The 13485-nt window shown below is 44.4% G+C and overlaps 1 protein-coding gene across 2 annotated transcripts in view; it reads right to left on the bottom strand.

Moving 5' to 3' along the window:
• Window positions 1-2270: 2270 nt before the first annotated feature.
• DDX42 (DEAD (Asp-Glu-Ala-Asp) box helicase 42) overlaps window positions 2271-13485 on the bottom strand; it is a 17298-nt gene continuing 6083 nt past the window's right edge. Inside the window, exons 8-18 of one of the 2 annotated variants that reach the window (XM_010180574.1) lie at window positions 12967-13143; window positions 12355-12483; window positions 11465-11564; window positions 10776-10823; window positions 10142-10239; window positions 8550-8826; window positions 7632-7858; window positions 5754-5864; window positions 4908-5009; window positions 3987-4299; window positions 3272-3944 (exon numbers count right to left, since the gene is read on the bottom strand). In XM_010180574.1, coding sequence (XP_010178876.1) covers window positions 3589-3944; window positions 3987-4299; window positions 4908-5009; window positions 5754-5864; window positions 7632-7858; window positions 8550-8826; window positions 10142-10239; window positions 10776-10823; window positions 11465-11564; window positions 12355-12483; window positions 12967-13143 — 1938 coding nt within the window. In that variant the 3' untranslated portion in view covers window positions 3272-3588. Of the gene's footprint in view, window positions 4300-4907; window positions 5010-5753; window positions 5865-7631; window positions 7859-8549; window positions 8827-10141; window positions 10240-10775; window positions 10824-11464; window positions 11565-12354; window positions 12484-12966; window positions 13144-13485 lie in introns of both variants that reach the window. The other variant, XM_010180573.1, reaches the window with a different exon arrangement.

The following is a 13485-nucleotide window of genomic DNA, read 5'->3' as shown; positions in this document are numbered from 1 at the left end:
AGTGAAGAGCGTCTCTCCCATCTGGCCATCCTGGAAAGATGCTGATTCTCACGCTTTGGGCTCCTTTTATGGGGTAGGGGGCAGCAGCTGGAACAACACAGCTCCCCTTCCCTCACAGCCAGCGTGCAAAGGGACCATGGGCTCTCACTCCTTCCACCCACCTGGCCTAAAAGTGAGCAGCCAGTCCAAACCCTCATTGCCTTCCACACGTCAGTGATTGATGTGAGCGATGTCTGTGCATGCAGTGCCTTGAATCACCACCAGGAAACAGCCCTCCAGGCTCAGCCTCACCTCAGCAGCCTGGAAGGGGACTTCAGCTCCAGTGTGTACAAAGCTGACTCAGTGAGCCCTTGGTCCTGAAGCCCAACTCCTCTCTTTAGCACCGATTCCTGCGTTGTACAGCTCGGGGCAGGCAGAGTGAACGGTGCCCGTGGAGCTCTTCTGCAGCTCACCCTGCCCTGTGCAGCTCATGGATGGACTGCAAGGCCTAGCATGCAACACTCAGCCATGAACAGGGAGCGTAATCGCTGGGATACGATGGGCTCAGGGAGGGAGGCCAAGCTTTATGGCCTGGGAAGGGCACAGCACAACGCCTGGGTCCTCCAGGCTTTACAGCGCAGTTGTCCATAACCACACAGACCACTGCATGCAAAAGTCTCGGCCTTGGAATCTTTTGGCAGGCTAAAAGGTGAATAAAGAGCCAGTCTGTATGGTTTGTGTCTGTCCTCAAACTCCTTTACGGCTCAGAGGTGTTAGCGCAGCCATCGGTTACTGGAGGAGCAGAGGGTGTGAAGGGCTGGAAACCCCACCACCCTCACAGCTCTGCTCCCCGTGATAGGAACAGACACTTCCGAGGAGCCTGCAACACCCAGATCCCAGGGGAGGGGAGAATTACAACATCACTGGGAGAGGGGGTACATATGCCTTTAAAATTAAACAGCTGCTTGGTGGTAGCATGGAGAATGTTTTTGCTGCCTGCTCTAATGAGACACATCACCTCAAGGCAGTAATTTCATGATAAAGACAGTGACAGAGAATGATAAAGACAGTGACAGAGAAGGTGTAAACAGTTCTGTGCATTCCCAGATCTTCCAGTGAAAGGCTAAGATACAAAGTGAGTCACAAGGATTAGAAAGCACCAGAGGGACATGGGTCGGGCCAGGGGGGTGGCAGTGTCTGTCCCACGCTGGGGACGAGAGGCAGAGGGGGTGACAGAGGCAGGAGCAGAATGCCAGGGTTACACTTCACAAACCAACCTGAGCTCCCTGCGGTCGATTTGCTCAGCTGTGAGCTATGCTCTGGTCTCTTTAGAAGCGAGCAGCACGCTCCGCCACTGCAAGGAGACAGATTGTGTTTCGGGGTCGTTGGCACGCTGCTCACACTGCTGCCTTGTTCTGCTGAGATGGAACCAACCCTCTTATGCATCTGGCACGGACCCGTGAACTGACATTTATAGCTCTCCAGCAGTGATCAATATTGACTCACTCAAGGCTCACGAGGCTCCTGGTAGCTGAGAGAGGGGTGAGGAATTTCAATAATCCCACTGAGCAGCACAGGGATGCGCTAAAAAGAAGGGGACAAACCCAAGCATATGGCACACGCAGGAACAGCTCTCAGTGGCAGCGAGCTGAGATCCGGGAGCTTCAGACTGTGGAGCAATTTTTCTGCTTGTTTTGAAACTCAAATCTTTGATTGTGCAGAGTGATAAACCCTGAGGGCGGTAAGGAAAGGGGAACTCAACAGTTGCTTCTAAACCCCCTGCCACATCTGCCCAGGAAAATCCTTGTCTTGATACTAAATATGTGGAGCTCAAACCAGTGCAACGAGGTTTCTGCCTCTTTCATGATGAGATAATTCGAGTGGAAGCTATTCCTAAAGCAACCCCAACCCATTAGAGCCAGTTACTGAGGGGTCCTGGATAATCAAGTTGCCTTAACTGACACCCAGCACAGATGCAGGTCGGACCACAGGACTGTTGGTGCGTTCTCCTTCCAGCTCTACCGCTGCCTCCATGGACGGCTGGGATGAGCAGCATGCCCGGGGTTTTATCCTTCCCACCTGTAAAATGGAGAAAAATCTATTCCCCAGGAGGCTTTGAAACTAAAACAGGGTTTGTAAACCAGTTTGAAGTGAAAGATGCTGAGGAAAACCACAGGAAGTCTTTTCTCAGCTACATCCCCAACTGCTGGTGAAGGGACGCAGTCAAATCTCCATCCGAATCCAAAGCAGCCAAAGGGAGAAGTGAGGAAATAAAAGCACACGCTAGGTAATTTTGTCCCAGTAATAAAACATTTACTAGAGCAAGCAGAAAGTAAATGCACAGCTGATAAAGAAAACATCACAATGTCACAAAAACCTGATACTTCTTTCGGTAGAAACAAGACAGAGGTGGGGGCTGACGCGTTTCAACGAAAGAGCTCTTCCTTACCTTTATGGCGCAAAAAAAAAAAGAGAAGTTAAAAAACAGGTAATACACACGACGAGTTAAAAACGGTCAAGCAAGATTTTACAGTTTTAACTACACGTGTCCAATATGGGGCGATACTCGAGCTGTTCCACATCATCCCTCACTTTTCAGGTTCTCCCTAAAGGCTTGTGAGCAGCAGGTCCCTGAATTTCCAAAGGAAGCCTCTTCGCTTCACTACGCTTCGTGGGGGCACCACCAGCCTTTGACCGCTGGGGCATTTCTACCTTTTTTTCCCTTTTTTTGTTTTTAGTTTGAAGCAAGCACTCGGCCCTCTCATAACAGAGGGTGCATAGGCACAGCAGAGAGACACATTGGCTACGCAGGCTTCCACCAGAATGAAGGTTACTAGGAAAGAAGAGGTTCTCTGAAGGAAAAGATACCTGGGCAATGGGATTGGGATTGATGCACTGACCACAGCCAAGCCAGAGAGCCATCCTAAACCACAAATTCATGTGTAGTGACCTGGGCTGGAGGAGGATCCCTTGAACAGCTTCATCAAAAATTAAGGGGTGAAAAAAAAAAAGGGGGAAAGAAAAATCCACTTGCTTCATCCCACCTTCAGCAACACAAATCGATACATTCTTAATTGATGGGGAGAGATGTAGGGGCCAACCTGGCCAAACGGTCTGGGGATAAGAGAATACGTAAAAATGAGAGGCTGGGGAAGAACTCACCATCCTGAACAAATTGCCAAAAGATTAATGTTTAACGGGTGGCTCCTGAGCATCTCTAGATGGACTGGTTCATTAAACGTGAACGCTGGTTAAGAAAAGACTACTTTGTACGTTTTTGAACAAGTTTCTTAACGTTCCCAGGATGCAAACCAGCTTCTTTCTTGTCAAGATCTGTTTAAATCCAGCAGAGTCACTTGAGCACTGAATGTTTAAAAGCAGAACCCAGGGAGCTTTATCAAAATGATTTCTCTTTGACTAAGCGTTGTGTGTACACATCATTAGAGTGAATCTGTCCGCAGACGTACCGGCCCGGACTTGCACGGCTAGTTCGTATGGTTTCCTTCTCCTCCCCCAGCTGCTCAACAACCAGTTAGCAAAAACCCCAAGAAATCCTCTGGAAAAAGACAACACTACCTGCAGAGACTCCGGGCTGTGAAACATCAGCTTTTAACTGTCCCACCGGCTCTTCTTACGCTTTGGGGGCTCTGGGACAGCAAAGCCATCTGTCTTGTTGTCTCGGCTGTTGGCGTCCTTCCTGTTCTCACCATTCCTGTTCTCGTTGTTCCTACCTTCGTTGCTATTCCTGCTTTCACCGTTATTGCGATTGCCGCTGCCCACCTCAGCGAAGTGCCGGCTTTCACCGTGGCGATGGCTGTCACCGTGTCGGCCCTCTCCGTGGCGGTAAGCGTCACTGTGGTGACCGCCTCCTTCTCCGTGGCGCTGCACATCGTTGTAACGACCACCGCCCTCTCCACGGCGCGGGACCTCATTGTGGCGACTGTTCCTGTTGTCGTTGTACCGTTCTCTGACAGTGCCACCGCCGCCGCCGGCGCCGCCACCACCACCACCACCGCCGCTGCTGCTGCCAAGGCCTTCTCGGTTGTTGGCGCTGGCGTTTGCGTTGTTGAAGCCCTGTACTCCGACACTTGGAAAGGTGGGAACGCTGCTCAAATTCCCCGAGCTGGTGAAACCTGGAACACCCCTTGCTGCTGCGGTGGCCGCAATTGGGCTGTCAGGATGTGCAGCATTTTGCTGTGCTGAACTTGTCGGTACTGAGTTCAAGCTCCCAGCGCTGGTCCAGCCGCTAGCGCCAGCGGCGGAGCTACCAGTCTTTTGATTATTTAAGCTTGCAGCAACAAAGTGGCTCTTATACTGTGACTGCAGGAAAGAGAGAGAAAAGAAAAAAGAGAGCATGTTTGCCTCTGCATTGCACCACAAAACACGCAGTCTTCATGCGTACACAAGCCCATCTTGAATTCTGGGAGCCTCTAGCAAAAGGAGTTCCTACAAAAAGTTGGTCTTCCTGCTGTGCTTATGCACGCACAATTAGTAACGGACATCTGCTACCAAACTACAGAAACAAGGGGACTCTTATATTGCGGGGTTCATTTTTTACACTGAAGAGAAAGGGTTTCTCTTTTCCCCATTTCTTTTGATTGCAATTACACTATTGCTGCTAAGCAACCTAAACAGGATCAAACCTAGGAGCAAAATCCAGAAAGGAAAGAGAGCAAAGAGGCAGCAGAAAACAAAATAAGTTTGGCAAATTAACTTTGTGCAGCTACGTTGTGTCCAGCCTGCATACTAATTCTTCCACTTTGGACTGCAATGCTAAGTGAGTGCTCCAAGTGGATGAGACATGGCCACAGCTCCAAACTCTCTCAAGTCAATGGGGTTTCTGCATTTTCAGGGGAGAAAAAAATATTGTCTTGGATCATCTTGACTCCTCTTGAGTCTGAACTTGGAGTACAAGGGATTGAACCAACCTGAAAAGCTGCTTTCATTGCTGTAAGCCTGTCTCCCATTGCCCCGGTGGATGGCTTGTATGCCTCATAGTTACTCATCACGCTGTTGTTGTTTCCACGGTCCTAACAAAATGACAAAGGACAACTGGAGAGATTTATCCAACAAAGACACTTGCAATTCAGCCGTGCTCTGAATCTATCTTGACCCTGCACTCAAGAAATACATCTACTAAGGATGATAAACTCCTAGAGAGCACTGAGCAGCAGAACAGTTTGCCCCATGACCCTGAGGATGACAGAGAAGTAAAGATGCAGCAAGTCCTAGTGACTCACTTGCCAACAGTGTAACCACATTTCTCAGCTCCTTACGGTAGTGCAGTCCAATGGAGATTTTCACAGAGGTCACAGACAAAACATGAAAAAGGCTTCAGCTGTGACTTTTGGAAAGATGCTGAACACGATGTGTTTTCAACATGTCTGCAGTTAAACTCTGGCCCCATACACACTGGTGGTGAGCTGTTTTCCTGGCATGGGCACACCTCAGTAAGCATTCCCAATGCTGCAAGAATCAGCCTGAAAAAGGCTTTTAAAGTAATTTGTTAACATTTATTTTGCATTGATAACCTGTTTTGGGAAGAATCTGGATCACTCTGGCACTAAAGAAAGCAGCTGTTGACAACAGGAAAACAGCACAGGACAGTTTCAGTTGAGATATTTCTGATACTAACTCTTAAATATTCTTAAAAGCTTTGAAAGCAGAGGCTATACTCTAGTACTAAGAACATTTTTCTTAAATTAAAGAGTAGTTAATACTAAATTTAAAAGTTCCAAGAAACTGTAAATAACTTCTTCAGCAGCTCTACTTACAGAATTTTCTGATCCCAGACCAGGACGTTCACGATATCCTAAGCCACCACCACCAATATTCAGTTTCTTGCCTTTTCCTCCTTTGAAACGCGATTTCCGGAACCATGGGTTCTGCACAAAAGAAGGACAAATGCTTCTCAGCACAGGGAGTAAGACACTTCAAAAATGCATGTAGTAAGGCCCAAAAGAGAAGGATTTTGAGCATTTCACAAGCATTTCACAAGGATGGTGAGGGCTCTGGAGAACAAGCCTGATAAGGAGCGGCTGAGGGAACTGGGCTTGTTTAGCCTGGAGAAGAGAAGGCTGAGGGGAGACCTCATCACCACCTACAACTGCCTCAAGGGAGCTTGTGGAGAGGTGGGTGCTGGTCTCTTCTCCCAGGTGATGGGGGATAGAACAAGGGGAAACAGCACCAAGCTGTGCCAAGGGAGGTTCAGGTCAGAGATAAGGAGGAAGTTCTTTACTGAGAGGGTCGTCAGAAGCTGGCACAGGCTGCCCAGGGAGGTGGTGGAGTCACCATCCCTGGATGTGTTTAAAGAGCGGGTAGATGAGGTACTTAAAGATATGGTTTAGGGGGTAGACAGGAACGGTTGGACGTGATGATCTCAGAGGGCTTTTCCAACCGAGCGATTCTGTGTGATTCTGTGTGAAAAGAAAAAGACACTATTTCCCATTCAATAACACAGCTGTTGCAAGGGAATGGGATGTAACAGACCACAGTGTTTTGAAACTAAACTGCAGAATGCTGTCATGTGGGTCTGAAGCATTTTTGTTACAAATGCTTTTTATGAAAACTAATTTTGTATCCTGAACTTTCATCTGTGTTAAAGTTTTGGGGGTTTGCATTCTAATACATCCATGAATAAATGCAATCTCTAATGCCATTCACTTGGGAGCTCTGCGCTTGCTCATGCTTGGGTTTTATTGGTTTAGCCCACTGACCAGCTAAGGGGAAAGGAGGTTCTGTCAGCAAAACTTCCTGCAACAAGCAGTGGCCAGGAGAGGGCACACCAACCAGACCTCCTCCTGTGAGTGGGTTTTTAAATAATGGTGGCTGTGCCTCTTTTTATACCCTGTAGTTTATTCAAACCTGAAGAAGCCAGTAAGCCTTGAGATTGAGTAAGCATTGAGCCAGTAAGCATTGAGATTCTATTCTCTCCACTCAAAGGCAGCCTGTGGAGCTCTGCCTCACAAATTCTGTCCTTTCTGAAAATGCTGCCTCTGTACCTCAGAAAAAAACCACTTATTTCTAGCAGCTAGTGCCCAAACTGCTTGGCAATGAAGCCACAGGCATGGTAATCTACCCCTGAATTTGGGAATTACCAAAAAGCCTTCACTCTCTTGCAGCTACACAGGCAGCAAAAGACAAGAACTCAAAGAGCTGATGAATACAGTGACACAAGTACAATTGCCTCAGCCTTCCATCATACCTATATATAGCAACCCTGCCAGACAGCACTGCCAAGCAGGTATAAATGATCAAGCAACAACAACAACAGTTTCACAGAGTGAATGCCCCTGTAATTATTTTCTAGTTTAGCTTTCAACTAAGCTGCACTTCCCAGGTGCCTGCCACAAATGCATATTGAAAATTTGACTGTAATGAGACATTGGAGCTGGACTGCTCTGTTGGCACCAGCCAGGTTACAGCTCCTAATTTCCTAGGGAGTGCCTGACCCCAGAATAGATTACATACTGCATTCCACAATCTTCATGGATTCTTTCACAGGCCATTAAAAACACTAGAAAGCCTGCTTAAAAACAGTCTAGGTTGCCAAAAGGTCACTGATGGAGCCAGAAACAAGCCTCTGGGCTCCTGATTTTGTATTAACCATGGAAGGAACCTTCCTCTACTCAAGAAGTTTTGCTTGTTCGTACCTGCATTGCTAGATCCAAGAGCTCTTTGGAAACATGTTGATTAGCGCCTTCCAGATTCCTGACAAGATCACCAGCGAAGTTACTGTCTTTGGGAGTCAGCAGAGTGTAGGCAACTCCCTTCTCGCCTGCTCTGCCTGTACGACCAATTCTATGGGTGTGCGTATCTATGTCCCGAGCCACATCATAATTGATGACAGTCTTAATAGAAGGAATATCCAACCCACGAGCTGTAATGGAGAACAATACAGCAGTAAGCATGATTATCCTGAATGAACTCAAAGCAATGCCATTCATACCTGCACATCACTTCATTCTGCTCCAGCATACGAAAGGAGTTTCCACAGGAACACACCTCAGTCGAGACACCTTTCACAGGCTAAACCTCTTTGTTAACTTAAGTGTAGCAATATCTCCCCCAAGAGCAGTATAAGTTACACTGATCCCCAAATTCACAAGACTAGAGATGAAAGAGATCTCTTTAAATGATTATTATTCCAAGGAGGAGAGAGGGCTTTATTAAGAGACACTGAAATTCACTCTTTTTTCAGCTAAACATCTGGGTAGAAAAGCTGTTCTAGAGAAGGCTTCAAATGTGTCTATTTCCTCTTCACTTAAGCATGCATAATGTGTCAGCTATTTAACGAACAGCAACTACTTCCTTAAGAAACAGCTTGTTTTCTTTCTGTATATTAAAAAATATCTGCCAGATTGTCACTTAAACGTCATTAAAAGACTTTAAAAATAAAACCCCTTGCTAACAACATGTACTTCTGAATAAAACACTTGGATTACAGTGCCCAGTAGGTGTAGGCACCAACCCTGTTGCCTTCAACTGATACGTGTCAGCCTTTCTGCTGTGTGGATATCTGCCGATATTCACACCTTGTATGAGCTGCCATTTCTTGGAACGTCACATACCTGCCACATCGGTAGCAACCAGTATCGGGATGCCCTTTTTCTTAAATTCTGAAATGACTTTATTCCTCTCGCTCTGGTCCATGTCACCATGAAGCAGCCCCAGATTATGATCCTCCTGCTTAAGGTTATTGGCCAGCTCTTCTGCATTTGCCTTCTTGGTGACGAACAGGAGAACGCTCCCAGAAGATGTGAACTCCACGAGGCGTCGAGTCAGCCAGTTCCACTTGCTAGGGCCAGAGGGGAAAATCTCCACAATTTGGGTAACATCTTCATTTGCCTAAGGGGAGAAATAAGACAGGCAATAACAGAGGACAGAAAGGACAGCTTGGCAAAAAAATCACAGGTGGCAGAATAAAATCAGGCATTTAAACTAGGTGTGAGAATAAAAAGTAGAGAAGCAGGGGACCAAAAATCTCCTTTAAAGGGGGTTTCAGCTCTTGTCTAACTGCTGACCACTTCATTCTCGCGGTGCAGAAAAGGCAGGGCTTAAACGAGAGACTCCCTGATACCTTGAGAGAGGCAAAGTGCAGTCTTTGACATGATGCAGTTCAGCACCCTACTGAACTAAAGATGGGTTCTTACAATTTAGATGCTCTTGCGACAGATGCTGTTAACACCTAATACAGACTGTGCAAGAGCAGGGTCTGAGATGCAGAGGGTGCTCATCAGTAAAAGTTATTCGTATGGCAACCAGAGAAAGTACTCCTGTGATGTGTCCTTGGAGTCAGGAAGTGGAGAGGTATGAACAGACTCCCTATACACTCTGTATTGCAAATAATAAAAGCGCAGTGGAGCACACAGCACTATCTGGAAGTTTCTCTAAAAGATTTGATTTTTACACACTTAAATATTAATGGTTCCAAGGATGATGCTCTAGTAACAGAGTAATAATTCAGATCAAATAACAGAAACCCTGTGATTTAGCTAGGAAAGCTGCTTGTTTTTTAAAAGCAGTATTTAGGAAAAACGTTTTCCCAGAAAGAAGAGGCCTCAGGCAGCCACTTTTTTTGGTTATAAAGGTGTATCTCACATTCCTGATTAAAAAAAATAAATTTAAAAATGCAGAGAACCAGTTAAAAGAATGCACTGAAGGCATCTTGTGAAATTTCTCAACAGTTTTCAAATATATTTTAGGTAAAGTTTCTTCATAGTAAGTAGATGGCTGCCCACTTCATCAACTTATTACCAAATCCCTGCTCTGCTAATATATATATAATATATAGTTCAGCTGCTACTGTCAAGCAAGTATAGAATCAACATTCTCATGTAAACCAGCTGAAAAACATTACAGTCTGAGTTTCAAAAGCTTTAATTCTTCAAAAGTTCTTATACAAATGGATATACCCATTGATTCAGCCTAATAATAATAAAACCTCCATCACTGCATTAATGTTGTTTCACTCCTTGATGAAACCTCCCATCACTATGAGACTATTTGCTGGCAGAAAGGCGGCTCAGCAACAACAACAAAAGCCTGACTATTTTTTGTTAAGTATTCAAAATAAATTGTGACTACCAGAGTTAGTAAATAAATTTCAAACAGAAACAGATGGTTCATTTCCCTGACTGTTTCAGAAGGAAAGTGGAATTACCTCTCCAATGTCTCCCTGCACAACTCGAATCGGGTCGATCAGAATATCTCGAGCCAATTTCTCGATCTTCTTACGGAAAGTGGCACTGAACAAGAGGGCTACAAGAAAAACAGTATTTGAACTCCTTGAGGAATACATTTCCTTTAATACTGCACAGACATGGTGAATAAGAACTTGTACAACTGTACTAGATGTCCCTGATCTGAACCTACAGTCTGGTTTACCGGTTCTAATGAAAATTATCAACCACACTACCAGAATACCTCATAGTGGAAACATATTTTATGGCATCTGGAATAAGATTTTAATAAGTGGCACTGCTGTGAACGGTCTTTCATGACAGCTTACAACACAGGATCTCAAAGCATGCTAATATTAATTCAGGTAATCATCTTTCCCCCCCGAGTAAAGTCTGTTGGAGAGATTACAGACTGATGAACATTTCATCAGGCTCACAAATGCTCCCTCCCAACAGCCCTCACTGAGAATTAACACCAGCAGACTCTTGTGAAAGTCTCATTTCACAGCTGTGTCAAGAACAGGAAATCCAATCTCTGTTCCAGATTCTTAACTGGTAGCCCACCAGACAGCCACCTTCGACTGCCAGTTTAGTTTGAAACATGCTTATACTTACTCTGCCTGTCAGGACGCACGTGGCTTGCAATTGATCTGACCTGATACTCTGAAAAGAAGAGGGAAAATGTTCTCATCAACACTGTATGCTCATTATTTAGTAGAATAACTCAAAATGCAACTTCATTGCTTTATTTAACAACTAATTACGAAATGAATGAGTGCCTCTCACTCAGTATTTAAAGTTACACTGCAATTTCCAGGTGCTTTTTGCTGCACAATGGAAATTTCTTTGCTGTACAAAGAAACTTTTGGAAGTGCCTTCAGCAAAAGTTCTGCAAGCAAAGATCCTATCTGAGCCTGTGCATACCCTGTACACCTTACAAGTGTCTCCCTCCAACTGCGAAATCTTTGCTATGTCCCATGATGCCTGAGCACATATTTGAAACCATCCAAGTTTGAAGTCTTCCGATGACATTCTTTTAACACCACGAGCTCGTACAGACAGAAGGAAAGCATGGAAGTGACTTGCTCAAAAGTTATACAGCAACTCTAAGATGAAAATAAAGGTTTTTGGACTTCAACAACAACAGGATGTTGTGGATCTCTTTATACCAACACATATTAGACCTTGAAATATGAATTTTGTCTATGAAGTATTTCCTTAATGTATTTTCAAATACATGAAGCTACAGGGGTTATAAGCAGTAACAGTGCTTTCCAAAACAGTGACCTCAGTTTGTTACATACCAAAACCCATATCAAACATTCTGTCAGCTTCATCAAACACAAGGTAAGTGACTCTCTGAAGGTTTGTAGCTTTCTTTTTCACGTGATCAATCAAACGACCCTATTAAAGAAAAAAGCCAAGATTTAAAAGCATATTCTAAAAAATGTTAACATATGCAACCTTCAAGCACTTAATTGTTTGGCTTTTTTATCCTCACTTACCAGAGACTTAGAACAGAAAAGTCTCAAGGCTTCAGTTTAGAAATAAGTGTTAATATTCAAGTCATAGGAAGGATTCCTAAAACTCTCATCAACTGTGCTCAACAAGCTGAATTTTAGGAGTGTTTTTTCAAGCTTCACAGTGCCAAGACCCTAAGTTTCCCCACTCTTCACTACAATTACATTTTAGATGTGAATGGGCTACTTAATACCACAATTTTTGGCAAGGGGGTTCTTCATACTTTGTTGTCTTGCCTAGTACCCCAAGAAATGGCCAGAATAAAACCTCCTCCAACCATCAGCTGCTCAGTTTTGCCTAAGTTCGTAACTAGTTCTTGCAATAAGCAGTTGACAATAGCACTGATGATTCAGGAAGATGGCGCTCAAGTTCAAGACACTGGGAATTTTCTTTGTGACTTTAAGACTCAGCAATCAGAAGCTGATATTGCACACAGCTGACACTGGTTCAAGCAGATCTTGCTTGCTCCTCTGTCTTCTATTGGAAATCATACCTAATCTCTTTCAATTTCTCTTGGGACACAAATAATCCCAGCGTATTTGCTCTCAACATCTGGTAACCTGTGAAGAACTTAGACTTCAGTGATAAGAGAACAAGTTTTGCATCACCAATGCAAAGAAAAAATCTTCAGTTAAGCAACAAGAAGTTGTACTGGGTGCAAACAGATACTTACTGGTGTGCAGACAACTATCTCTGCCCCCTCCTGGAGGGCTTTGGCTTGCTCCCACATGCTTCCTCCTCCATAGACAGCCACAGAGCGCAGATTATATGCTTTACCAAAGCGCTTGCATTCAGAATGGATCTAAGAATTTTTTAAAAAAGCACATCACAGTTCATATTAGACAGATAGGGGAAAACATACATACCTTGGAAATACAGCCCAGCTCCTGAAACCCACCTTTCAGACAATAATTTAATGAAGTTATTCAGAAATCATCAGGGCTGAATACTTCAATACTTGTGGATAATTTCTAATATTTTGAGAAACCTATTTAGGCATCCAACTGTAATTTAACCTGCAGGCTTTATCCTTTTACACATACAATTTGTGGCAATGCATCCACAATATTCTTAATAGTTAGAAATAATACGGGAGTATTGTGCAAAAAATTTACCATTTCAGATTTGTCATGATCCTTCGACAATAAGAGGTGTAAGAGAGAACTGTGAGCTTACAACAGTGGCATGCTACTAATCCAGATTATTTTCTTCAAATAGTTTACTGAGATTCTCTAGTAATTTCTGCCCAGAATTTTGTCTTCTATAGGAAAGCTGTATGGCACACCTGTTGGCAAAGCTCTCTGGTCGGGCATACGATCACAGCAATGGGACCATCCCCTGGTTCGAGCTCCTTTTGATCCATGATGTGAATCAACATCGGCCAGATGAAGGCTGCTGTTTTTCCACTTCCAGTCTTGGCTATCCCAATCATATCTCTGCCACTCAGTGCAACTGGAACACCCTAAAAACAAGGAGGTTCTAAATCCATGCCTACCATAGCATATTCTTGATCTAGATATTACATGGACATTCAGATAACAAGAGAAAACCCCATTACAGAGGACTCATAGCAGTATACATCAATGCTTACACAGTTTCATTGCCAAGTTCAGATCTGAACTGGTTTGTTTTAAGGGCTGGAAGCAATTATCATGTAATAACTGCTGGTGTCTTATATGAAATCAATGTCTGGGCACAGTACACATACAATACAGGATGTATTTATGTGTCCATCTGTAAGAACACGAAAAACAAGATCTCTGAGCCTATTCTTTCTGCAACCATTCTGAGTGCTGAAGTCCTC

The sequence above is a fragment of the Mesitornis unicolor genome, unplaced genomic scaffold (genome assembly GCF_000695765.1).
Source record: "Mesitornis unicolor isolate BGI_N332 unplaced genomic scaffold, ASM69576v1 scaffold25233, whole genome shotgun sequence".
NCBI lineage: Eukaryota > Metazoa > Chordata > Aves > Mesitornithiformes > Mesitornithidae > Mesitornis > Mesitornis unicolor.
Note: the sequence above shows the minus strand (reverse complement) of the source record. Positions and strands in the feature narration are given on the sequence as shown.